Source organism: Papilio machaon, chromosome 2 (genome assembly GCF_912999745.1).
Source record: "Papilio machaon chromosome 2, ilPapMach1.1, whole genome shotgun sequence".
NCBI classification, from domain to species: Eukaryota; Metazoa; Arthropoda; class Insecta; order Lepidoptera; family Papilionidae; genus Papilio; species Papilio machaon.
The window spans coordinates 5,322,790-5,349,425 of NC_059987.1; the positions used below are offsets into that span (position 1 = coordinate 5,322,790).

Genomic DNA, 26,636 nt, shown 5'->3' on the forward strand with positions numbered 1-26,636 from the left:
TTAAAATTATTTGTTTAATTTGCCAAAGTCAGTAACGAATTATTACTCACGCTAATTAAAAATGCTAATGAAAAAAAAATGTCCTGTCTATTACTCCAAAGGAGACTATTTGCTCTTTGATTACATTTTTGTCAACTGTCACTCACGTATGCATTTGTGTGACAGTGACATTTACTCATTCTCATTTACAATTTGTACTGCATTTTTTATTCACTATATACGATTTTATATACACAATCTTAACTAAAATCAAATTGAACTTATATCTACATCCGATGTTGTTCAGTAAACATTTTCTTATATAGTTAAATGTCATGGATAGTAATAAAAAGTGTGTGTTTTAATATTTTCATATATTGTATTCTTTATAGTCCTTATTTAATAAACTTATAATTTACTTTCAGATATGGTCTCATTTTATCAGAAAAATCTAAAAAAATTAAACAACCTACCTTTCAGGCTACTCGTAATGTTTTTGGTAATGACACAGATTCTGACGATGAACCTAAGAAAAAACTAGTTCTTCTAAGACCGAGTGATAACATTAATAGACAGGTATTCATTATTTTAATACATGATTAACTGTTTTACATATTTATATCATAAAAAGCTGATCAAGTTTTAAAACGGTTATATATCATGCATAACATCTACTTTAATTGACTTAAACAATAAATAATATTGAAAGTAATATTTCTGTTCTCACAAGAATCAATGTACATCCAACAATTAATTTTACAATAAGTTAATGTGTTTTTTCTAATAACATATAAATGGTCTCAATATGATGTAAGTGACCAATGTTGCACTTATAGAAAATTTTATGTATGACAAGTGCATTGCTTGGTGTGCAATAAATTATAGAAAAAGATAGAACCAATAAGACATCCATTTTCTAAGTTTATTTTAGTGGAGATGGCCTATTAATGTTATTTTTTGACATAGTACATAAGGTATAAGGTCCCTTTATTTATACATTAACTGAGCATAGTAAAGAACAAATATAATAATAAATTTTGCTAGTAAGGTTAATAAATTATTTTAATCTTTCAGAGTAAAATATCACAAGAAAAGGCTATAAATGAGGATCCTACTGTGTACCAGTATGATGAAATATATGACTCTATGATAAGTAAAAAGGAGGAGAAAAAAGAAAAGAGTAAAGAACAAAAGAAACCAAAATATATAGAAAATTTGATGAAAGCTGCAAACAAGAGAAAGATTGAAAATGAACGGCGATTAGAGAGACAAGTAATTATTGTTTATAACACTAAGTTAACATACCATGTTTTGCATTTGCCTTTGGCACATATTTTGCATGATCTGATTTGATCTAAATTGATATAAAATATCATATCTATAATGTATTTGTTATGTCTTTTAAAATAAAGCAAAGAAGAAATATTGCTTTACAAAAATAAATAATGTTTGTGTTTCAGATACAAAAAGAAAGAGAAAAAGAGGGAGATGAGTTTGCAGATAAGGAAGTTTTTGTGACTTCTGCTTATAAACAGAAATTAGAAGAATTGAGAAAGGAGGAAGAAAAAGAGAAATATGAAGAATATTTGGAGAGTATTGGAGATGTAACTAAACAAAAAGATCTAGGTAATTGTTAATGCTTAAAAAGAGTTATATAATTCTATCTACTATTTCTATGGAAAATAAGCCTAGGACTAAATTTGTTTGTTGTGTTTACAAATATTGTTTTGATATGGACAGGAATATGTTTTAATAACTTTCAATGTTTATTTTCAGGTGGTTTCTATCGGCATTTGTATGAACAAAAATTAGGAACTGATAAACCAGAGAATAAAGATCAAAAGATACAAAGTAGTGAAGAGGCTGAAGTTGAAAAATCTGAAAAGGCCAGCAATATTGATAAAACACAATTAAGTAAAAAAAGGAATTACAGAAAAAGAAAGTCATCAGATCACAAAAATATGTCTGAAGGTGAAATTGATGATTCTGACGACGAAATTAATAGATGTAATCTAGAAGAAATTAGAAAGTCAAAGAAATCTAAACAAGTTGATGCAAATATTGATGCAGATTCAGACTTTTCTATTGATGATGATTCAAGTGATGAAGAAAATGATAAAAGTAAAAAAGATGATGAAGAAAAACCTCTAAATAAAAAAGACACTATTAAACAAGATACCTCTTCAGAACAGGAAGTAAAACCTGTAAAGAGTGATGAGAAGAATGAACAAGTTAAGAATACACTTGATGTACCGGTTGTTAAGAAAATCGATATATGGAAAAAGCGTACTGTTGGAGAAGTGTTTGAACAAGCTCTCAAAAGATATTATGAAAGAAAAGCTAATAGGGGATTTTAGTATGTTGATGAAATAAAAATCATAATTTACTTAAGTAGTATCATTTTCTTTAGTAATTCAATTATGTTACTACATAATGCGCCTTACAGTGAACTGAAAATAAAAAAAATCACATTAGATATGCTTTCAATTAAAAAAATATTTTTGAACTCAAATACAAAAGTAATATAAGGAATGATACCTATGAACTCTGACACAGGGTCATTTTCACCCTCTGCTCGCATAGTTCCAGTGATTTCCTCATTTTCGACCATGGGAAGAACTAATTGAACAAATTCTTGAGTATAAGGCGGTGCTATTGCATCGAGCACCTACAAATAATAACATTAAATTATTTTTTAAATTACAATTTTAAGAATGTTCCCGTGTGTATTTAATTTAGTTAAATTAACCTCTGTAATGAAATATCTTATGAGTGATATATCAGTATCGCCGCGCTGCCAACACTGTTTGATGTAGCGGAGCACGGGCACTACACAGCCGCGGCTCAGTAAGTTAACCATTCGGTCGAGAAGCATTTTCTTCAATTCCAACTGCAAAGAACATGTTACGTATTATTAATTTTGTTTAGAATATTACTTTATATATGCATACCATAGTAGGCATAAATAGTGGAGGAAAGTCTGTTATTAATTTTAATTATTATGAATTCATGCAATTAACGAAATGGGAGTCTGCAATTTTGAACAATAAAATCATATTTCATACACATGATGTATTTGAGTTACTTATAACCAATTGAGACGGGACCTTTTTGGAAAAAAGCTTATGTGTGAGGGAGTTACTTAGGCCAATTTTTTTCTGTGCTGAAAAAGTCCGGGCAACCATAAGGTAAATAATAAGTATCTTTCAGTCGTTTGACCTGCAAAAGAGCTGAACAATTGTGATTATACCTGTACTAGAATTTCCAGTTCATCTTGTGGGGATTCAAAAAGTTGTATTAGCAATCTCAATAGCCTGTGATGTAGTAATTGATGGCAGGAAGCAACTTCATCTAGTAATGCCAAGTGTACAGGACAATGTTCTGTGCACAGCTTGAAGTACGATGGTTCTGTCACAACACATTCTACCCACACCAGAACACCCATCCCAACAACTGGAAATCTGTTATAAAATAAGATAAAAGGGACTATAGAAACATGACTTTGGGTTTTTCTATATCATAAGGTGGCAAACTCAACTTTTTAGTAGATAAAATAGTGAACAATATACAAAAGGAAGGAGACAATGTTACCTGATACAATGATACAGTGTAGGTAGTTCTGCAATAAGTTCACTTGAGCTAGCAGAACTGCTACAGACTGTGTGTATCTTTTCAATTGCTTGTACTGTGGCTTTCAATTCCTCTTTAATAGGTCTGCCCGGAGTCACTCCTTCACAAACACTAGTGGCATATGCCAGTAAATACATATACTTTGATTTATGCTCAGGATTTAATTTGGAACCTGATTTAAACAAGGAGTCCACAAGAAGTTCTAGAAAACAAGTTTTATTTTTTCAGTAATAAATACATCATTCACTAATTTCACAGTTTATCATTTTGTAGTAGTTATTAGTTAACATCTGATTGGATTTAGTTGGAAGATAGTTTGCTGATAAAAAGCATTATAGGATGAATTGCACGCGAACCTCAGATTATAATTTATTTTGAAATGGGTCGAGCACAGGAAAAGTAGTAATAGATTTTTGAGTATTTAAGGAAAAAAAAAAATTCAAGTACCTAGAAACTGTGGTATCCTTAACAAATGCACCGGTGGCGGTTCAGGTTGTGTGTAGGCACGGAATAGTACCGATATGTCGGCCGGGTTTAGTGCATCACGCGACAACATGGCGGCGAGTGCCGTGCGCGCGCCTCGCCACGACTCGCCTGGTGTCAGCGCTAGCGTGATCGGAGTTACATCATGACCACTAAAAAGACAAACTTAGAAAATGCAACCACTCTTCTCATTATTTTACAATATGCCATGCTTATATGGATTAAAACAGTATGTAAACAAGACCTTCATAATAACTTTGTATTATATAATACCTTTGTTGTGCACAGCGAGTAATTTCTTGTCCCAGTCTCTTCATAATTGCCCCACCTCTTGGCTCTTGTGATAAAATGTGGACAATAACTTGACTGTAAACATATGTTTGAGCTCCATGGCAAACCATTTTCTGAAAATAAAAATTATCAGATATTGATAGTGTTAACTGTACCTTAGACAATATAATTCTTTATCTTGTACTATGCAAAATATAAATTTAGATATATTTTAATTGACTTCTTCAGATAAATCTAATTGAATTTTAAATAAATAAAAAGGAATAGTAACATACGGCACATTCATTTACACTATTCTGCCAGTCATCAGAACTCTGAAGAAATCCCACAATAGATGATTTGAGAACTCTTGAAAACACCTCTATTTGCTGTGCAGCAGTTGATATGCTGGTGATTTCTCCTTGGAAACCAGCATCTGATATAAGCTGTAGAAAAATACAAAGAATTACTCATAATATGAAGAGAGTCAACAAACATTATAAATCAAAAACTTAAGTTTTAAAGAGCAAAGCAGCATCAGAAGATTTCCTTTACTTTGTGACTATTCAAGATAAAAAATCAAACCTATTAATTGTTTTTTTACCTTAATAGTGAAATTCAACATGAGACAGTCAGGATATTCTTCAGCCAGTCTGTATATCAAGGATCTCCATGTTGGATGTTCAATCATTTCTGTTAACCATGCTGGTGTCTGAAAACAATTGTATTCATATAAACAGATATATACGCTATACAAGAAGCAAAGATTTCCAATATTCCAAATTTAGGAGTAGAATTGTGACACCTATGCCTTCTAATCTATTGTCACAATAGGTTTTTGTCTTACAAATTTTATTGATTATATTACCTATCATGCAGACCATTCATCCCTTTTTTAGCTTAGGCCTAAACACTAATTGAATTATGCATCTGTTGCTTGCATATTTGAAGCATCATAATACCAATTATATACCAGTTGACTTATAATTAAACTATATGGTGTTACGGATGTCCATAGGTGTCGGATCAATTAATGTTAAGCAATCCGCTGCTCATTTGCCTCTTTATACTATAAAATAGACACTATAAACTATTTAACTAGATATTAAATCTAATCAAATACTTACTTCACCTTCTTCCGTGAAAATTGTGTCAGCTTTTTTAGGATCAAATGTCTTTAAAATCATATCCTTAAGGTGATTTTCCACCATGGCTTGCACTTCCGTCACTTTGACACCTAAAATATGTATGTAATTGTTTTATTATAGAAAATATTATTAAGAAAAGAATTTTTAATTAATTAATGAAATAATATGCTTTCCAAAGATTACCTCCAAGAATAAGCCATTCAGCTAACAAATTTGCCATTTGTGCTACACCATTATAATTTATTGATAATTGTTCAATAACTTGCTCTGGATTTCCACCAGCTTGAAAGTATCGTTTTAGCTGGCCAAATATGCCGGGTTCCATGATATAGTCGGGTGTTTTAAACTTTTCCAAACATTCTTGCAGCACTTCTTCCGGATTGTCAATAACATCATCTCCACCCTCTTCCTAAAGAAAACGATTACTTTATTGTATTAACTATAAAAATGCCTAGCTAAATTTGCAGAATGTTAATAAAAAATATACTAACTTCGTACTGATTGTGGTTTGATCCCTCCCAAACACGTTCCTCCTCATACTGACTAGGCATTGTTATAATGTGATTACAAATTAGTAGATTAATAAAGTTCTTAAGGGTTTTAATAGAAATGGATTTCAAAACCAGCAAAATATTTATTTATTTTCGCATTTTACAACAACACTTTGTTACTTTCATTTAATGTGACATTGACAATTGACAGTAACACCTACCTGTTTCTGTCACAACAATATTGGCAATAGTCGCCACGAAAATTCTACCGAGCATTCTAACATAGCGTAAAAATGTTTTCATAAAAGAAATCCTTCATATGGGTATGGGTGTACCAGAGTCTTAAATTAGACAAACAAAATAAATTATTTTTGAGTTACTCCATTTATTCACCCTGAAATGTAACTCCTAGTGGTTATAGATGATTCTGTCTAGATAGATTACTACTTGCGGTCAGACCATGAGGCTACCATACGTTCAATCGCACATAAATACTTGGAAACATTTACATGCCAAGGAAGACTACACGTTCTTGTCGGTCCGGTACAAATTGTCGCAATTTTTTAAATTTAGTGCAATGGGACAGACTCTGTACGGAGGAAGAATGATGGAGCTTTGACAAAAACAAATAAGACTATTATTTAGTTTATTCAATTTATCGATATCGTAACAATTTAAATTACAAAATAATTAAATGCATTTAACAAATATAAAAATCAATATAGAGGATCTTTATTAAATAACAATTACATAAAACTAATTAAATAAATATGAATTTTCATATTTACTACAAAGGCGTTGAAATTCAGCTGGTTGTATTTTAAGTTTCAGATATAATTTTGACTCTTTTTTATTCAGGTTATAAATTAAATTCAATCCATCGGATTGGATAAATAAACATTTTTCTGTTTCTATTATTGTTCTAGCACAATCTAATATACTTACTTGTAGGTCACACATTGGACACGAGTACAATATTTGTATTATTGTAATAAGCATATTAATCTGAGAGCTTTACCATAACTGTTTTGAGTTATTGTTTAATAGTTTTATAGTACATGAAAATCTATCGATGGCTTTCAACGCTTTTGCAAAAATACGGTTACTTCAATTGATAATAACAGGGCAAGATCTTGTTCTCAAACAATTTTATATTTCACCTATTACACTATGTAAGTCCGTAGTAGTTTATTACCAACATTCTTAGTAATCAAAACTAGTCAGTAGCTGCCACTTTGAAAAATTAATTTCATCAAAAGGCTAAAAAACGGATATTTATTTATTTAAGTCTCTTTCTAGTATTATGTTATATGAAATAAGCATAATTTTGGTCATTCAAATGCGGAATTATAAATCTACAATATAAGCATCTTCGAAGTGGAAAACTATTATTCAACTTCTATATAGATCATTCTTAATATTATAACTATAAAAGATCAATTTTTCTTACATAAAATGGTGCTGACAGTGATAATAAAATATCAAAGAATCTCTTTATGGTAGAAACGATTTTAAAATTATTTTTAAGGAACTCTGTTTTACTACTGTACAAAAACATATTATGTTGAAACAGAAGTAACGAGAAATCTGTGGCCAAAACCATTTATATTTTTATTTGTGTTTCATTTTCATTAAAATAAAAACGGTAAAATTTATGTAATTCATAAAAAAGAGCGTTGCCAGAAAGACCTCAAATTATTTGATGGTTAATATTTTTTCGAAACCTTAAAATAAAATATTACTGAATCAAGCCAACAGTTTTATTTTTGTCACAGATCGGTCAAATAATGGTATACCTTACTATTTTCTTTATTTTCTGCTAATAATCTAAAATCGTACTTAATATCATGGTATTAGAATCAAAGTATTGCCAATATTGGCCAATGCATAAGAATATGTCACAGTTATAGAGTTTCAGTGTCTTACCACTTCTTAGACTGTGGCACACTTTTATATCGAGTCTAGCGCTCGGCGTGGATTTTTGATAAATGATGGTTATTGAAACACGTTATGCGTAGGCTATATCAATCAGCGGCGGTCAAAGGGTCAAAACACGTCTTTAACTAAACAGTGTCTGACAGTATTTTTTGGAGTAATACAGTCATAATTTAACAGTAAACCTGGCAACGCTTTTTCAAGTTTATATTTGTCTTTTAACATTGTAAACAAGTTAAAAGCGCCTCCTTTATAGTGCTAATAATGTTTTACAAATTCATATAGTTAGGAATGATACCAGCATATTTTTAATATAATTCTATACATTTATTTCATTTTGCATTATAATAATTTTCTGATCACTTAGTTTAATGATCGATATATTTATTATTATTATTATTGTCCTATTTTGAATTCTCCTTAAATTTAGTATTTTGCAGAAAAAGGAGGCGCACATTTCAACGTTGACAGAAGTAGTCTTGGGGGCGTCAAATAAAAATCATGAATTACTACTTTATAGATGTTCTCACCACCTCTTGGGAAATGTGATCTATAATAATATGAGACGAATTTATACATTATAATGGTAGAATGTCTTATATTAACGCAGTTAATTATTAATTCATATTTTGTGAGGCAAAACTAGGTCCCATTGTAACTATTATTTGCTATTTGCTGATTTAGGCAAAAGCCGTAAAATTTAAATTATTAGTTTATTGACCAGTGTAAATCTGGCAGATGGAGTGTGACATTCTATAAATATTTATATATAAACATTAAAGTCTTATAATTATTTTATTTTGAATGTCAGGCAAATGTTTACCCTGCTTTTATCAAGAAACGCGTCCAAAACTTTTTTTTAAAATTGGTTCAAGAATAGGTTCAATAGTCAAACAAACTAGCCAGCCATAAATCTGCATCATAATAAAGATGTTACACACCTTTACCTACTCAGAGACCTAAAAGTGGAATCACATTTTGTCCCGACAATTTTTCTGGGTTAAAATTGTTAGCGATATAATTTGCACTACAAAATTTTAATGTAAAGTAAATCGTAACTTCATCTGTTAAAAAATAGATAATTCTTAATTATTTACTTTTGTTGTTCTTAACTCGACGACTTGTTAGCCCTATTAGAGGAAACATTGAACAAATGCTCTGTTCTTAGTAAAAAGTTACATATGTCAGAAATGGTTACTTAAATGAAATTTAAACAAAATGATGCAGATTTATTGCATTGTGATTTATAGAAATGTTGAAGGTAATATTCGTATTCTATATCTTATTTATTGTTAAAATGTGTTTAGTGTAATGTGGGCACTAGTATTAAACTGAAAAAGTTTATCACAGTTCACTTTTAAATATGAAATTTTACTATTGAGAAATTTACAAAACAAATCATCTATTTTACAAGAGCATGAAGATGTGCTTTATTACAATCGAGGATCATAAACAACTGAAAATACCTGTCAAGGTCAAGATCAACCAATATCCAAAGTACTGAATTAATATATTATATTAGTTTACAATTATATAGTTTTTTTAATAATAAAAATCTATTTATTGGGACGTGCGAAGAAAAGTATAAGAACTTTTACATTAATCTAAGTATCAAGGCAGATGTGGTTTGTTCCGCCGCAGCTGTTATTCGTGGCTTTCTGATTGGGATATTCTAATATATGTACTTAAATTAATCTAATATTTATATACAGTTTAAATCGAACACCTACTTGCATTAATAAAGATTAACTCAAAAGCTCCTATTTATAGGTTTCGTACATAATATATTGTTTAAGCAAAATGTCGTAACGAGATAAGCGTAACCAGTTAAATTATGTACTTGCATATAAAAGGTACCATGTCTACTTTTGAGTCTTTGGTCTTTTATATACATCTAAAATGAGTGGAATTTTAATCTTAATTTAATCACACTATTTAAATCGTTGTACAAATTGTCTAATAATAATCACTGCACGAGACTTACATATATTATGATACTTTATTTTAATTATTGAAGCGTTTTTTCTGCTCCGACAATTTCTATGCTGAAGCATCTATGACAAGTCGTGAGCGGGTAAAGTTGTTGTGCGATTAAAATAGAGGTCGCTGTTGGCGTGGTGCGCGGCGCGAGGCGCGAGGGGTGGCGCTGCTCATACATCGGGCCTGAGCAAGTGCAGATCGACGGCGACGTCTCGTCTCTGTGTGCGCAGGAGTCTGGGGGGGTGCGAAGGCTGTGTGGCGCCGAGTAGCGCGGCGTCCTCCGCGAGGGAGTCACCCGAGCCGTATCCCCGCTCATCCCCTGCCTCGCCCTCACCTTCTCCCTCGCACCACGACGGTGACCCGGAGCTCCCTGAGCGCGTTCCTCCTGCCTCCGCTTCTGTTTCTACCTCTACTGAACAGCTTGCACAAACTTCTGGGAACATAAAATTGATATGCATTTTTAGAATGGTTATTATGTTATGATGTACCATATTATCAACAATCATTAAAACTGAACAGTTTTAGATGAATGTAACAAACATAAATATGGAAAATTGAATTCTACGAGTACACCTATATTTAACGACACATTGCTAAAATTGTAACGAAAAAGTTCTAGCATTTATCTAAACAACAGAAAATAATTTTTAATCGGAGGAATAGCACACTAAATAATGAGATGTACATTTTAATGGTTGTATTTATTGTTTTTTTTTAGTACAAACCATCACTGAGATATTTGCTTTGTCGCACCATATTTTAGAATATAGTAGTAATAAATCGGAACAGGTCTAAATATTGCATTATTGACCGAATTCGGAGGCATCACATTGCGAGCTAACATAAAACGTATACGACTAAAAAAATTCAAAATATATTAATAATGTTAAATGTCGATTTTGCGAGTGCAAATTATGAATAAAAAGTCAAAAGAAATATACTTCTTTATCATCGGTTCCACATCGAGCGTTCGATGTGTGAGCTGGCACTATTCCATTTATTTGAGTTATTGAACACCGTTTAAACTACGAGCCACTCATCCCGTTCTGGGCGTCTACAACTGAAAAGTGCTTTCAGATATTGTGAGATCCGATAGTACTCATAGCGGTATTCCTCTCAGATTCAGTTACATTACGGTCAAAACATTCCCGATATTACAATTACCTATTGCCATTAATATAAACATCAAATTAAAAAAAAAACATTTATTTATTTTCGCTTGTATAACTCCTAAATTGATACGAATCTGGTAAGTAACTCTCTTTAGGTTTAATTTTAAATCATTTAATTTTCTTGTAAAGAGTAACTGCAAATATTAATAAACGGCTTTAGCGATGAGACATTTTTACGACACACTTTAGTGTTTAATGTGACCTTTATATCATATTTTATTTTAGTCACTAGAAGAGGTTGAAAAAATCAGTTTGTGGTGTAGATAGTGCATATACCTAGCTAATATTGTGTGGGTAGAAATAACCTTCTGACTGATGCCTATTAATACTTATTATTCGATTGGAATATTAACATTTCTTGTGGCCTTGGTGTTACAAAACCGAATAGTCTTATTAAATCAGATCGAGAGTAATATTTTTTATTTAAATGAATGTTTAATATGGTATAATCTATTACTCTTAAGTTTAAATATTCTCCTTTGAATAAAAAATAATGTGTTTTTAATGCTTATTAGGATTTAGTTTTTGATTAAATTGTTAAAAGTTATTTACTATTATTTAAGTCATACGTTAATGAACACGTTAATGAAAGACAAAGAATAAATCTACGCTTAAAATATAAGATAAAAATGCATGCAACGTTATAAAGAGTATGAATGTTGCGGTAAATGTTTGTGTTAATATATAAAAATGCATGTACTCCATAATTTAAATACCACAACATAGCAAAACATTGCTTTGGGGACTTTTAAATAGAAATAACTACATGACACATTTGTTGCGAGGAACTTAAAGTATATGAGCTAAGGTTGGCAGATGTAGGTCGATAGACAAAACGAGAGACGTGGTAGTACTAAATACAACACCTTAATAATACATTCAAAAAGAGCAAAAAGGAGGGCACAAAGAGAAACTATTATACACATTCCACACATCGATAGGGGAAAGGTTAGGACTCACGCAGCCGGAGCCGGCCGAGGGGGAGGGGGCTCTCCCGCGGCGGCGGTCAGAGAGAGGTCGACGACGAATAGTCTTCATAAGATGCTGCAATTTTGTAATATTCGCATATTTATACCTATGGCAACGATGTTGAATTGGTTAATTCATATTTCAAGCCACTATGTGTTGTGTAGCCGGCTCATTGTGCATGTCTATATCATAACTGATAAATATAGTGTAAATCTTATAATTGAGCAATAAACAGCAAGTCATATTAAACTAACATCATGACATACAATGTATATTAATACAATAAGCGGGTTAAGCTAGAAATACACTACGCCTACATGTTGCGTTTTACTGAGAGCGTTCGTGCGGCAATGGCAGCGGCGGCTACTCACGGACAGATGCCAAACTTATCTCGGCTGCTTCGAGCGCGCCAGCGACCATTGATCGATGTGTTGTAATTCACTAATTTGTATTTACAAAGCGGGAGCTAGTTTACTTAAAACATTCCGATTATTAATTAATTAATAATATTGTTACATGATTCGATAAAATTAAAATAATATGTAATCTTTGAAATATTATGTGGATTTTGCCTACTGTCTACTGGGAGCCTTTGAAAAGCTTAGCCATTTTATGTTGATTGAAAGAACATTACCTACTTCATGTATAAAAAATAAAGTGATATAGCGTCTATGATATTCAGCTTACAATTTACATGTTAAATCGCACGATATATTTATATGAAGATAGCCCGTAATGACAGCTAAATAATAAAGCCCAATTTTTTGTTTATCTAGGCGCAATGAGCTTTCTCGGTCGCGGACGCGAAAAAGTCTTGTCGTGGTTGACACCCTGACTACGCACAGGCACCTGCAACTACACAGCGAGCTTTTTATGTAGCAACTGCGCGGATGTCCCAATAAAGCCGCCGAGCTATCGGGCCGCAATATTATCAAAGTTTATCTCATTCTCATTCATTTAATGTGTACGGGCTCTTATGTCTCTGTCCAACCAATCAAAGAGTATCAAAAAGATATGTAGTGAAAAAGAACAATTTCTGTATCGGAAAATTACTTAATTGGAATATTAGCTAACTTATTAATATAACTTTTAAGAATTAATTTATGGGCCATTAATTTAAATTTGTTTTATTGGTATGTAATAACATATAGATTTACCAGTAGACAGCATTGCGAATATAAGTGTGTATGCAAATACGTAATTACAGATAACATATTGATGAGTGATTAGTAGTAAACCGCTTAATATTTAAGTTTCAGTACAGAACATTTTATTACTGCAAACATTAGTTTTTGTAAATAACCCTAGCTTACTGGATAATGTAGATAGGCATATATAGAAAGAGAGGTATTTTACCTGAGCTGTCAGTGGCGAGGCGGGGTGGAGTGTCCTCGCGATCAGTCGGCACTACTATAACTACTTCATCGTCCCGAGGCGATTCTCCATTTCTGTTTGATGACGATGTTCTAAAAATCATATTATTTAGATTTTTTTTTTTAACAAAATAACACAGGTTTAATCCGGGATAAAGTCAGGACAGAAAATTTTAACTTCCTTGTCTTAAAAATTCTCACAGCTTTCTATCAAACTTTTCTTTTTTCAACCAATTCACCGTCTACTTTAAAGATGTCCATGTATATCTGCTTAGTTTTTAACGTTATTAAGAACTAATTAAGTACAATTAGTAGTAATAGCTTAATGAATTTCTATGGAAGAGTTCAGAACTTAATAAAAAATTTCGCAAATGACAGCTTTTAAGATCAATAAACTTACTTGACGATGACTTTTTTGCGCATAAATCTAGTACCCAGATCTGAATATCCTCTATTCATGGGCCGCTTGAGGTGCGGGGCAGCAAGGGCGGTAGGGGCGGTGGCGGGCTCGAAGGCGCGCGACACGGGGGAGTTGGGCTCAGAGCACTGCTTGTCGGCGATGGCGGGCCTCGCTCGACCAGCGCTCTCGCCCGGCCCGCCGCCGCCCTCGCCGTTAGCAGCGCCCAGCCGCCTTGTCGCCCGTCTGTCCTCTTCGTACATTTCTAATAGATGATCTAACTTACTTTCTATGTCATCAACCTGCAAGTAAATAGTTGGAAATATATCAGTTGTAAAACAATTTTGTAAAACAGGAAATAAAAACGTTTATAATACCAAATGTTACCTGTCTTTCAATTTTAACAACTCTGGAAGCTAGGCTGATTTTAGATGCATACACGTCTTTGGCTTTCGAGCCTTGCTTGCCGAGAATTTGATCTAACCTGCGGATTATTATCGAGTATATTTAAATGTATTTAACTTATACGATATACTATGTTTACAATAATAATTAAATGAAATACATATATAAAATAAATACTCACTTACATTACACAACATTTTATTTAATAACCAAGTATATTGGGCGTTGAAATAAAATATGGGCATTATGCATCATGTACAAGGGGATATTTATACCGTGGTTACCGTTATTTGAGTATTCGGGTTAGCTTTACTAAATTACAAGACTTTGCACAGAATTTTTAATATACCCTTAAGTTGGCTTCAACGAGAGGCAAGGATTTATGTAGTGCATTACTTATATTCATGACGTCAAGGCTAAGGTTCCAGTTTTAAGAAAATGGATACTATCGATTACATTAATTTGCATGGCTTTAAATGACATTAAAAAACCCTCACAAAAGAAAACATATCAGAAGATTTCCGTTTAATGTATAACGAATTAATTATTCATATGATAAGCATGGAGAAACATGTTTTAGGATGTTGTATTGCTACGGCTCTGAGCGAAAATCAGTTTACACCAAACTTTGGGTAGTTGTATAGTTTCATAGTGAAAACAATAACAAAAGGCTGAAATAGAATTGTTTTGAGGCAATTTGCCTCAGCGTTCGCTAAAATAACCAAAACCGTCTAGGTTTATAACAAGGTTTACTTTACATGTCAGTTTAGTAATATGTTACTACATTTTATTATTTTTCAAATATATGAAAATTGCAAAGTCTAACAATTATTTTATTTAATAAAGGCCTCCAACCGACTATGGTAGTCCACTGTGAAAGTTAACACAAAGTGTTTAGTTATTTCAGTTCTAAGTGGACCGAAGCTCCACAGAGTCTACCACTTATCAAACGTAACCTTTGGTAAGTACAATATAAAAACTTCTTTAATGTCATGGTCACATATTTTAGCTGACGTCGAAGCTTATTTGTTACTTTTTCTCATTTATACGTATACACACATACTGGAAGGTTACTGGTCACTGGTTTATTGGCACACGTATTTAGGCAGAGGTAAATACTTTGTAGTCTTTGTCATCAATGTTAGAAACATGATAAACTCAGATTTATAACTTAAAAATGAAATCTGAATGTTTTATAATAACGCAAAAGTAATAAATAAGAAAACATAATGCCCATATTTTTAGTAATAAGATTATTATCAATATAACGACTATAAAAATACTAATGAAACATATAAAAATGTATATAACCAACACCTTATTTTATTATTAAACATACATGATACAAATAAATGCTAGTTATACGAGTAGTACAGTGCAAGCGTAGATGTGGTGCAAAGCTAGAGCGTTACTAGAGTAACAAAGCTAAATGATTGCCGTGCACTGGCGACAGTAACACTTTACGTAACATACGTAGAGTGAAGCAGTCAGAGCCCGAAAGTTAAAAGATTTTTCATAACTTTTTCATAACATACGATCAATTTTTAAGTCTGTAATTAATATAAAACTTATTGAAAACCTACGCAGTGCTTGATATTTCCCGTGTAGTATTTAAATCCTAAAATATCTATTAAACTCTTATTATTATGGCTCATAAAAATTAATTGCAATCTCAAACGATAAAACATTAAGTAAATTATAATAATTCAATTGTCCACACAAACTTTTACTTTTACTACGTTTTTAGCATTTGCTAAAATTAAAAAAACCTAAAATTTATATTTTCTAGTTTTACTAAAGATATATAGCTATTAAATTAACTTGTTAGATAAAAACAAGAGAAGAAATGAGTAGCGAATTTTATTACTTCAGTTAAGCTTATCTGTCTGACAAAAGATACTAAGAGCAAAAGAAGAGATTATTTTTTTCACAAAAGGCTCTTGATTTGTACCTACACGCGTTATCCTAAGGTCGTAATACGGTGTCAATGCTACAATCTACAAGTTTGTTTTTATTTTTACAGTCTACTTCGTATTTTTAATGTTCAAAGAATACGCAAGTAGTAGTTTTAACTTTTAACATAAATGCTAAGTATTTATCATCGTATGTATTCTGATGAGAGCGGTGAATGAAGCGTCGCGGGTCCGATGCGGCGTGTTGCTTGCGTTAGGACCAGCTAGGACCTCACCTGTACTGCAAGTTCTTGGTGCGGTTTAGGAGGTCGGCGTGCCCGGAGGAGTACTGTTCTATGACGTCTTTCACGTCGTAAGGTTTCAATGCTTCTCTAAATCTCTTGCGCGCGACAAAGTACTTGAGCTACACGAAAATAAAATATGTTCCTGATAGCGATGTACATTCCTGAATAATTCCTATTTTAATTATTATACGTCAGTTTAGTAGTTTATTTAAAAAAAAAATTAATTGGTGTTTAATGGTATTGACTAAGATGACAAGTTTAATTTTTCTTTTATAGGTGAAATCTTGATCTGTAATTTTATATTTGTAAGTCCAGATAAATGTGCTTTATTTGCAAAAAACACTAATAATAATAAAAAATACTAGTAATTAATAAAAAATAATTAATAAAGTTGTTTAACGTTTTATTATCGTTAGTTAGTCAAAATTATTTCTAATAATTTATATACTTATTAAACAAAGACGTACTTTTATAATTAATAAAAAATTACAAGCGCAAGCAACTCCGTGTGATACATTTTATTATTGGTTTATTTTTTTTAATTATTAAGTTATTATTTTATTACTTATGATGAGAACAGTAACGTTGTCCTGTTGAGATTAAAATGTTTAAAAAATTACTATTCATACAACTTAAACGATTACGATTTAACGACTCGAATCATGCGTCGTCGCAACAAATCTCAATGATTCAACCACTATTCTAATGAGTCTTTAGTGTACGATTTACTCGTCGTGGTCAGTCATGCGAATAGGGGTTTTCGTTCTAGAGGGATATATACCAGTCGCGTCTATACGTATTATCTGTCGCTATTGTTTACCATACTAACTAGAAATGTATTAAAGAGAGCTACTTTAAAGATTGTGAAGTGAAGTAGAGGTTTAAGGCATATTCTATATAATTTTTATGTGAAACTTAGTGTCAACAATGTATGTCGAAAATTAAAGATAGCGATACACACACTACACTACTGAGTATTATGTATAACAAAGTTAGATTCGAAGCCAAACTTGTCTACAGAGGAAACGTAACAAGACAGAGTAGGTGTGAAGACCAAACGAGAGAATGTATGAAAGACGTAGAGTAGGTAAATGGTAAGTGCATGGCGTACTGATGTCTCTGGCTAGGTACTACCTAGACTGGACGTTTTTCACTCGGCCCAGCAGGTCCACGTGGCCCGCGGAGTATTGTTCTATAACATCCTTTACGTCGTATGGCTTTAGCGCTTCTTTAAACTTACGGCGGGCCACAAAATACTTCATCTGTCAGGATTCCACATTACAATGTTTCAGTGAACTTTCCTTATGCGATTATATAATATAAAATATAAAAAAATTGTTTATTAATGTTGTAGTAGTGTGTTTTGTGTTTTCTCTTGAAGTGTTGAATGGAAAGCTACTGATTATCTGACTAGATTTTCGGTAAAAATTTTAAGTGTTTTATAGAACAAAAGCAATCGTAAAATTGTTTCTCTTGCTACATAAAAATAAACTTATAGAACTATACAAACTATACATTTAAATAGAACAAAACCTCTCAACAGAACTATATAAGTGTATAACTTTTATCTGGACTATAACTTCTAGCTAGATTTGAAAAATATGACAAACAAGTGCATTCTAGTATCTACAAACTCTATTATATTAATTTTCAACTCCGCTTTGTTTAATTTAAGGTATTTTACAATTTTATTGTAATTGTCATAGTGAAAGTATCTTATTAAACATGATTTTTAATAATTTTAATAAATTATAAAAGTATCGAATCAACTCTTTAATGATATATGGTTGTTACGATCTACCTGAATTGAAGAAGAAATTGAAACATGTGTTCTGTTACGTTTTACTTACTAACGAAATAGGTTAAGTTGTATTTTAAGGTATCAAGTGATTTTCATTGTTGATTACTTGCAGTAAATGCTCGTTTAAAAATCGACTTATAAAAATAGGTTTTTGTATTCGCTTGTTGTACTTAATATAAGACAATTGGCAGCGTTATTTAATTATTTATACTTATGTTTTGTTATTAATATTGTTTAATTTGACCTGTTTATAAATGTAAATTAATTTGAAATATTTATCAATATTACTTTGTTATAAAATATGCTTCGTAAAAAAATTGGTGGTTAGAGTATTAAGTATATTAAACACGAAAAATATAATAAATACGTACCTTCCTTATAAATCTGATAGCAGCTTTATGTCGCGGAGTTAATGTCACACAACGGGGCTCCTCATCCTCGTCTGCACAAAAGAAAATCTTGACATTTAAACATGTAATTATTTCCATACATACCAAGCGCTTCATAGGATATACCATGATGAAGCATTTTAAGAAATATATTTTTAAACACATTCATGTACAGTCGAGGATTTTTATTTGATTTTTTTATCCGCGTCGATGCAATGAGCAGGAAATAACAATTAAATTTCGACGCTCACAATGTAAGTAGGCAAAGAACTTATCCTAGCAACTTGTCAGTTTGCTCTACGTTATTCAATCCTAAATGGGGACTTTAATTCTTTGACTTAACAGTTCTTTATTCGGTACATATCCTTTACTTCTGATGCGTCGTGAAATCTTGTACAATTTGAAAAAATCTGAAATGGAAAATCACCGTATGAATGTAAAAGATAGAAATTTTAAAAAGTTTCTTTTCGCATCTTAGATGCAGTCTTATCTATAGTATGTTATCTAGAACCATAGCGGGTGTATGCGGCGTGCTCAAAAGCGACTTAGAACATTTCGAATTTCTACTTATTAACTTTTATGTCAATATTCTTCTAAAAAAATAAACAACACTTTTATATTATTTTTTTAACTCTGTAAATATAATTTTTTTATGAGGACAGCCTTTTAACCTTTAAACGACTAACTATGCTGGTTTCTGAGACTAAAATCTAAGTTTAAAACATATTGTTATCTTTGTTTTGTCAAATGACTGGGATGACGATATGTTTAATAAAGAGTTTTTGGTGTCAGAAAACCACGGTAAACCGATTTGAACGTGTGAAGAGTCATTCGATTCGTCTTCTGCCCTGGATGCCCCAAGGTAAAGAGTTCGAATCTCAATCGCCATAAGGTTTTTACACTTTTTTCGATGTTTTCAAGTAAATCCTAAACAAGAAAAGTTTTCCGAATAGCAGTACAGTTTACATAGCTTAAATAAAAAAAAACATTTAAAATGCAGTCGATAGATGACGATATTTTAGAGCCTCGGTCAGTGGGTTTTTCAAAATAAAGGTTATGTTATATTTATACATATATATTTATATTTAAACATGAAAAGATATCTAAACTATTGAAATGATATAGACAAATACTGAAGACGTATCACAGAAAAACTGCGAGCACATTTTGTATTGACATTATTGTAAATGAATCGAGCGTGCAGAGCAAAAGACCATTAATATAGATACGACGAGATTTTCTTACAAGCTTTTTTAAGTCAATAGTCAAGTTAATTCATAAACCTGTAAATTTCGTTAAATTAAATTTTAATAACCAGAATTTGATTCGGACCATTATTCACTTTATTCCCCGATCAAAATGGATAGATTATAGAATAAAATATGCAAAGCAGATAACTTTCGGTCGGTTAACTTCCTAAGTGGTTACGATGAATTTTATTGAGCTGCGCAGAGTGTACATACGGCTTAAATTAATAAGATATTTTAATAAAGTTTCGGAGACTTTTAGAAAGAGTTATCTTAGAATTAAATATCTTATGTAAATAATATTAGGAAGGGTAGTGAATTAGTTAAGAATTCATTCCGCCTCGTCTCCATCTAAATATTCATATTAAAATTATGAATGATAATTGGTTTAATCTTTTTGAAAGGTTGCAAATGATTTTAATTAACAGACTTTACATAATAAATGCTTTAATTTAGATTATAAACCATTGTAAATAAATAAAAATAGAGAAATAGCTTGTTTTATAATTAAAATGTTCAATTTAATCTGAGTAATTTTTTACAACTCGCTCGGTGTAATTTATACACGAAAATTATTAATGAATCTGCACAAGCAGATGTTTCAAATTCATTCTCATCCATCATCCTTTCTGAGACTGATACTTTACAAAATTTTGTAGCACAATCGATCACAGTCGCAAAGATATGGACCGTAGTTTGGTTTTGTTATAACAAAATATTATATCTAAGTAGTTATGATAACAAAATTGTATTATACATATAACAATGTATCTACTATACAACAAAACCAAATATCTATTACATCTCTCATCGGTTGCAACAGTTTTGACTTCCATGTCCCGATCGATTTGATAACCAAACACGTATTTTTAACCCAGAATAGTGCTGATAAAATTACAGTTAAATTCCATCACGTTATCTCGTTTTATTATATGAAATACGACTTCAGCGTCAGATCAAATACTAATTTCAAATGGTATTAGAGTTTGTTCATTTTTCGCACAAAAGCAATTTTTCATTATAATTCAACAGACACTACACAATTTTAAGTGATAAAAAGTGGATGAAAAAATATGTTTCTTTCGACGCAAAAGAAACACGATATTACAACCACCCGGAAAATAATTAATGATTCGCGGAGAAAGAATTAGCATACAAATATAAGTGGGGGAACCGTCGGCTGTCGAAGAAGGTCAAAAAGACACTCAGAGAAGCAGATTTCCTAACGAACTTCATGGCTACAAAAAACTGCTGTTGTACGGAAGTAGTTGTAAATAAATATAACACATTTATTTTCTTTTATTTCAAGTTTATTTGTGTTATTGCTGGCTTTTCACTAGATTACGATGATCTAGAAACATTTAATGAATAATAGTTTTTTTCTCTTTTTTCAGATCCTTTGCGTGGAATAGTTTTTTATGGGACAATCTCCATTGGTAACACATTTATAGGGACCAAATAATCTATTGTACTTATAGATATATTCCAAAATTTAGAATCTCACTTCTTGTGGTATTATGAATATTCTTTATCAATTCCATTTCATTTTCTTTTTTCAATTAATTTAAACTTTCCTTAAGTTAACTAAAAGATTTAGTTTCTCTTCTCATGAATTGACCTAATTTTTTATATATTTAATCATAATTTATTAAGTCAATGATTTTAGATTTCTTTACTGTGGAATCTCTTAATTAATTTATATGTTAATTTACGTTGTTGATAATTATGTTGGTTTGTTTGTAAGCCTTGAATTGTGAAAATGAATTATGAAATTTGCATAATATAGAAATATTTTTGAAAGCACAGATATACACGTCAGTGTTTTAAATGGTTATTGCAAGCATATGCAATGGAGCGTGATGAGTAACGGTCTTTAAATTCGCGTGGCACATTTTGGATTAGCGCCGCGTAAACAAACTAGGTCTTAAGCCACCGGTTATTTATGTACGCTAATGCAGACAAACGAAGACAATACTGCGCCCATATGTTACGATATAATGTTTCACTCTAATAAAATTACGCGTAAATTAAAGAAACTTATTTGCATCCAATGACACGGAAGTTTGTATTTACAGGCAGAATTTTGATTTTATAACGTTCATTCGACATGCATATAAGTAAAACAATTTAACGAACTAAATAAAGCTCACTTTTGACCAATGAATACTCTAAAAAACAATGAATTGCCTAGATGTTAGTTCTAGGGTTTTTAGTCAAAATTCTTAGATAATTTACGTCTAGAAATCCAGTTACATGTTGTATAATAATTTTTAGAAAGCACAAAATGGAATTATTTACTTATACATAATATTAGTAATATTATAAAGGCATATGTTTAGATGTATGTATGGATGGATGGATGTTTGTTAGAAGGTATCTCCTGAACGGGTTAACAGATCTCGGTGAAATTTCGCATCGATGTAGCACATAGTCGGGAAAACACAAACCCTACTAATTAAGTTTTTATATTCCGCGCGGACGGAGTCGCGGGGAAAAGCTATTACTATTATTATATGTTGCGTATAATGTTTACATACATGCGTAGAAGCATTTCTATTTGTAAATATTATGTAAATTTCCACGTATAAAATAGTAATGAACATAACGTACTTAAGAAATGAGTTAAAGTTGAGATGTAATAAAATTAGTGTGAGCATTTGGGTAGAAGCCAAATACCATTACCGGTTAATATTATTTATGCGAGGAATATTTATGGCGGTAAACAGAGAAACGAGAAAATTTATCATTTCGTAAAAATACTTGGACTTGTAAAATTACAACATTCTGTTCGGTGTTTGAAAATTAACGAGTTGTTCATTATTAAAGTCAGATTTGTTAAATTAAATTACATTATGCATTTGAACAATTGAGTAACCTTAAGTGTACGCACGTATAGTTACGTTAATAGCACTGGAAATTGGATATGGTATAATAAACGTTTTATATAAATTATTTTAAGACATTAAATGTAAGTGAAATCTTTTAGTTTTCGTCACCGACAACATTTTATTGTAATAGATAACGCTAGTAGAAAAACTTAACGTAACTTTATATGTTTTACGCAAAAGTTCAAATCTTACTGCTTATTTAGCACCAATACAACACGTTTTTGATAAATTTCACCTGGTTTTATAAGTATACATTTTTATACATTTATCATATATTTTATAAGTATTATAAACAAATAGTTTTAAGACGTTTCATGCTTATTATATTTTGTTTAACTTCCTCCACAAATTATTGAGAGTTTGGGAATCTGATGTATTGTCTGCGCGTGTTTAATCTGGAGCGTAAGTTATTTTGTAACTAGTCGGGCCGTTGCGTTGGTCCTTACCATCGGAGTTTCGTTTGGAGAGCGCCGTTTCAGCCACTGAGTCCTCGCTGTGCGAAGGGTTGACGGGTCGAGCGCGCACGACCCGGCCGCCCGGCGGGCGGCTCGCGCCTGCCAACCCACATTACACTAACTTCAACACCGCACACATTTTGTCAATCACCCAACTTGCTTCCCGTCTACTAAACTAAATCGTGGCTCTTATAGAGTACTTCCTCACCTTAAAGTGATCGAAATTCTAAGAAGTTCTTGGTGTTATTTTTTAATTTAAAGATGTCTGTTATTTGAAATCCGCCCGTCCGCCTGTCAAACCCTTTATTATGTACTGATTTTTAAGAATGAGAAGAAAATATATAATACGAATTTAAATGGTTTTGAGATAAGACTGTCATATTTGTAATGAACTTTATCTCTCAATCTACATTGTTGTTTATTTAATTAACACACGTTAAATTAAATTAAAAAAAATTAAACTTTATTGTTCGCGGTACATATTAACGATGTTATGCCAATTCCTTTTATTATAATTTATATTTAACCTTATAGATATCACGTTTTAAAATCAATTTTAAAGTTTAGAAATTTTACGATTTCATTAAACCAAGATGAATGGAATACTTCGCTGGAAGAACACGGGAAGTTTTTACGAGGCGTTGAACGTTGGTGCAGTGACTGATGTATTTTTTTACATTATTTAGCTCTCATTTATTCTCGTTTATTCGCGCTATATATCTCACAGCCAGTTTAAAGTGATGAGTTTTTTAAATTCTTACTACAAATTCACAAGAATAATATTTTTGCTAGGAATTACCGACAAGTATATTTTTCGCAATACGAAAAAACGAAACGTTAAATTAGTATATCTCAGTCCTAGATCTATTGTAAGAATTCAATGACATTAACAATACCATAAGTCTTTGTTTAAGTTAAACTAATAACTTGTTATCGCATTTAAAATTCTAAAGTTTTCCATGACTAAGACAATGTTAATATTAAGACCTTACTATCTTACAAGTATTATAAATCCGAAATGTTTAGATGTATGTATGGATGTTCGTTAGAAAGTATCTCCAGAAAGAATCAACGGATCTCAATGAAATCTGGCATGTATGTAGAACATAGTCTGGAAGTACACATAGGCTACTAATAATTTTTTTAATTCCGCGCGGATGAAGTCGTGGCGACAGCTAGCAATATTATAAATGTTAAGTTTAGATGGATGGATGTTTGTTAGAAGGTATCTCCAGAACGGCTTAACGGATTTCTTTGAAATTTGGTATAGATGTAGAACACAGTCCGGAAGAACCTAATTGTGATCTCAAAAATGCCCTTTGGGATACGTTTGTTTTAGGTATTTGATAGAAAATCCCGCAACGACTCAATCCATCTAATTGAAATGTGATAAGGATCTAGAATATAGCGTCGAATAACACGTAATTTACTTTTCACACTTTTTTAAATTCTGCCCAGACGAAGCTGTGTGCAAAATCTAGTGTTAAATAAAAGTATGACCATATATAAGTAACAGATTTTAGGTTCTTATCTTATATTTTAATCGATTAATTTTATAAATATAGAGCAGCGAATGTTAATTATAAAACTATAAAAGGGCACACTGTTGTCATTTTCTGAACACAACTCACTTTCCAGCAAACTTTCCATAACATTAAAACTCATTTATCGTTGCGGTTTTGTTTAGCGAACATTGTGTAAATAGTCTATTACTGTCATAATATTTGTTTATTCAGAGCAATATTGATTTTATCAAGAAACATAACGCACGTGGACGGACATTTTTAAGTCGCCTCTTTTTACTGCATTGAAATAACACCTAAATAATGAGGTCAATGCAGTGGTTGGCGGTTAATGTCTAAGCAAACTATCGATCGATTTTGTATCTCTTTCTTACTCAGGGTGGTAACGATCTTGGTGTACTTACTCCTGCCTATGCTTTTACCATAAACTGAAAATTCAATAAACTAGCTGTTACATTCAGTCACCCGAAACAAATAATTTTTGATATAATTTAATTTATAGCAACTTAATACATTAATGGGATGGCTATTTGAAGGAGCCTTTAGTTTCTAGACACTGTAAACTGATTTTAGGAAAAATCATGTTTTACAACGGCAATGTAGAGCGTAGAGACTTGTTGCATGGATTTGTCGGTGATGCCAAATACTTTGTATTGTTTGGAAGACCGTTCTTAGAATTGGCTCTGATCCACCCTTTCTCTTATAATAAAAACATTTTTGTATTTGTGTTATTTTATGTTATTTATATAATATTTAACAATATGTAGGCTGTACCCCTTCAACTATTGTTAACCACAGGGCCATTTTTATACATGGTAATGTTTTTTTATCATTCACAAAATATAGATATAACATATACTTAAATAAAAAGTCAATACGCCATAGTGTGGATTTTTTAACAAATTATTATAAGTTGATCTGTATTTCTCACTTTATTATACGAGGTGAAACGAAAAGGTGAATTGGGATGTCAGTGTGAAATCTTTTTGTAAGGTAAGATATGAGTCATTCCATGAATTCCAACAGGGGAAAAAACTAATGAAATCTTTCATTTTACGTGTAGGTGTAGTTAATAATATGTCCAGTCAGATTGTGGTCGGTGATTTATACAAAGACGACAAAATTGTTATTTATCTGTGTGTTAAAACATGTGATTTATTTTAATTGGAGGGTTAATGAAAACCACATCTAATTTATTAATTTGTTAAATGGTAAAACAAGTTTTGGGCACATAATGTATTGGTAACGGTCCCTTTAAGGAGTATGTCAATAGCCTATTGCGAGTTTAGTTGACAACTTGTTGAATGACAACGCATTCCATTTGCGGATAGCCACAAATAATAGTTTTCGATCAATTATTTCATTAATAAGGTACAATATTTCAGTATAGATAAGTTCTAGGACAGAGGCAATTTATTAATTTGGAAAAATGTCAAAACATTTAAAAAGAACTGAGCTTAGAAAGTAATTACAATCACATTTTAATCTTACCACATGATAAACGACGTGGAGGACGTGGTACGAACAATAAAGTCAATATCCAAAGGGAAATCTCCCGGTCACGACGGGCTCAGCATCGAGCATCTTTTGTATGCGGGGCCTCATGCCCCTAGAGTCTTAGCTATGTTTTATTCTCTGTGTCTAAACTATTCTTATCTGCCATCACAACTTATGAAAACTGTTGTTGTTCCTGTCGTAAAAAACAAAACGGGAAATCTTACTGATAAAAATAATTACAGGCCTATATCACTCGCGACAATTATGGCGAAGGTCCTGGACGGAATACTGAACTCGAAGCTGAATAAATATGTGAAAATTCATGATAACCAATTTGGTTTTCGACCAGGACTTTCCACAGAAAGTGCGACCATATGTCTTAAACACACAATTAACTATTATACATC

At 31.7% G+C, this 26,636-nt stretch overlaps 3 protein-coding genes across 11 annotated transcripts in view; 1 reads left to right on the forward strand and 2 right to left on the reverse strand.

The window, feature by feature from the left end:
* The first annotated feature begins 87 nt into the window (after positions 1–87).
* On the forward strand, positions 88–2,413 carry LOC106708977 (nuclear speckle splicing regulatory protein 1). The gene is made up of 5 exons (XM_014500600.2): positions 88–331; positions 405–555; positions 1,054–1,251; positions 1,440–1,605; positions 1,756–2,413. Exons 1-5 carry the CDS (start codon positions 315–317, stop codon positions 2,334–2,336), a joined length of 1,113 nt encoding a protein of 370 aa, XP_014356086.2. The 5' UTR covers positions 88–314; the 3' UTR covers positions 2,337–2,413.
* On the reverse strand, positions 2,323–6,198 carry LOC106708961 (negative elongation factor D). Its single transcript, XM_045680810.1, has 12 exons — positions 6,002–6,198; positions 5,694–5,919; positions 5,490–5,599; positions 4,967–5,074; positions 4,659–4,808; positions 4,366–4,496; positions 4,057–4,244; positions 3,571–3,811; positions 3,230–3,440; positions 2,729–2,869; positions 2,518–2,647; positions 2,323–2,429 (listed from the first exon to the last, which is right to left on the reverse strand). Exons 1-12 carry the CDS (start codon positions 6,059–6,061, stop codon positions 2,398–2,400), a joined length of 1,728 nt encoding a protein of 575 aa, XP_045536766.1. The 5' UTR covers positions 6,062–6,198; the 3' UTR covers positions 2,323–2,397.
* Positions 6,199–9,492: 3,294 nt separating this feature from the next.
* LOC106709076 (potassium voltage-gated channel subfamily KQT member 5) overlaps positions 9,493–26,636 on the reverse strand; it is a 46,475-nt gene continuing 29,331 nt past the window's right edge. For 3 of the 9 annotated variants that reach the window (XM_014500764.2, XM_014500757.2, XM_014500761.2), the window contains 7 exons: positions 23,201–23,308; positions 18,602–18,672; positions 16,421–16,548; positions 14,215–14,311; positions 13,831–14,129; positions 13,414–13,523; positions 9,493–10,349 (listed from right to left, as the gene is read on the reverse strand). In XM_014500764.2, coding sequence (XP_014356250.1) covers positions 10,087–10,349; positions 13,414–13,523; positions 13,831–14,129; positions 14,215–14,311; positions 16,421–16,548; positions 18,602–18,672; positions 23,201–23,308 — 1,076 coding nt within the window. In that variant the 3' untranslated portion in view covers positions 9,493–10,086. Of the gene's footprint in view, positions 10,350–12,048; positions 12,164–13,413; positions 13,524–13,830; positions 14,130–14,214; positions 14,312–16,420; positions 16,549–17,563; positions 17,692–18,601; positions 18,673–23,200; positions 23,309–26,636 lie in introns of those variants that run through there. The other 6 variants (XM_045681855.1, XM_014500763.2, XM_014500759.2 and 3 more) reach the window with 6 other exon arrangements.

What these genes read in the sequence shown, in the direction of transcription:
- LOC106708961 (XM_045680810.1), bottom strand. Translation starts at nt 6,061, where the DNA reads ATGCCTAGTCAGTATGAGGAGGAACGTGTTTGGGAGGGATCAAACCAC. An exon ending in ACTCGCTGTGCACAACAAAG is followed by an intron (nt 4,245 to 4,365) that starts GTATTATATAAT and finishes TTGTCTTTTTAG; the next exon opens with TGGTCATGATGTAACTCCGA. An exon ending in TAAGATATTTCATTACAGAG is followed by an intron (nt 2,648 to 2,728) that starts GTTAATTTAACT and finishes TATTATTTGTAG; the next exon opens with GTGCTCGATGCAATAGCACC.
- LOC106708977 (XM_014500600.2), top strand. An exon ending in GTGATAACATTAATAGACAG is followed by an intron (nt 556 to 1,053) that starts GTATTCATTATT and finishes TTAATCTTTCAG; the next exon opens with AGTAAAATATCACAAGAAAA. An exon ending in AACGGCGATTAGAGAGACAA is followed by an intron (nt 1,252 to 1,439) that starts GTAATTATTGTT and finishes TTTGTGTTTCAG; the next exon opens with ATACAAAAAGAAAGAGAAAA.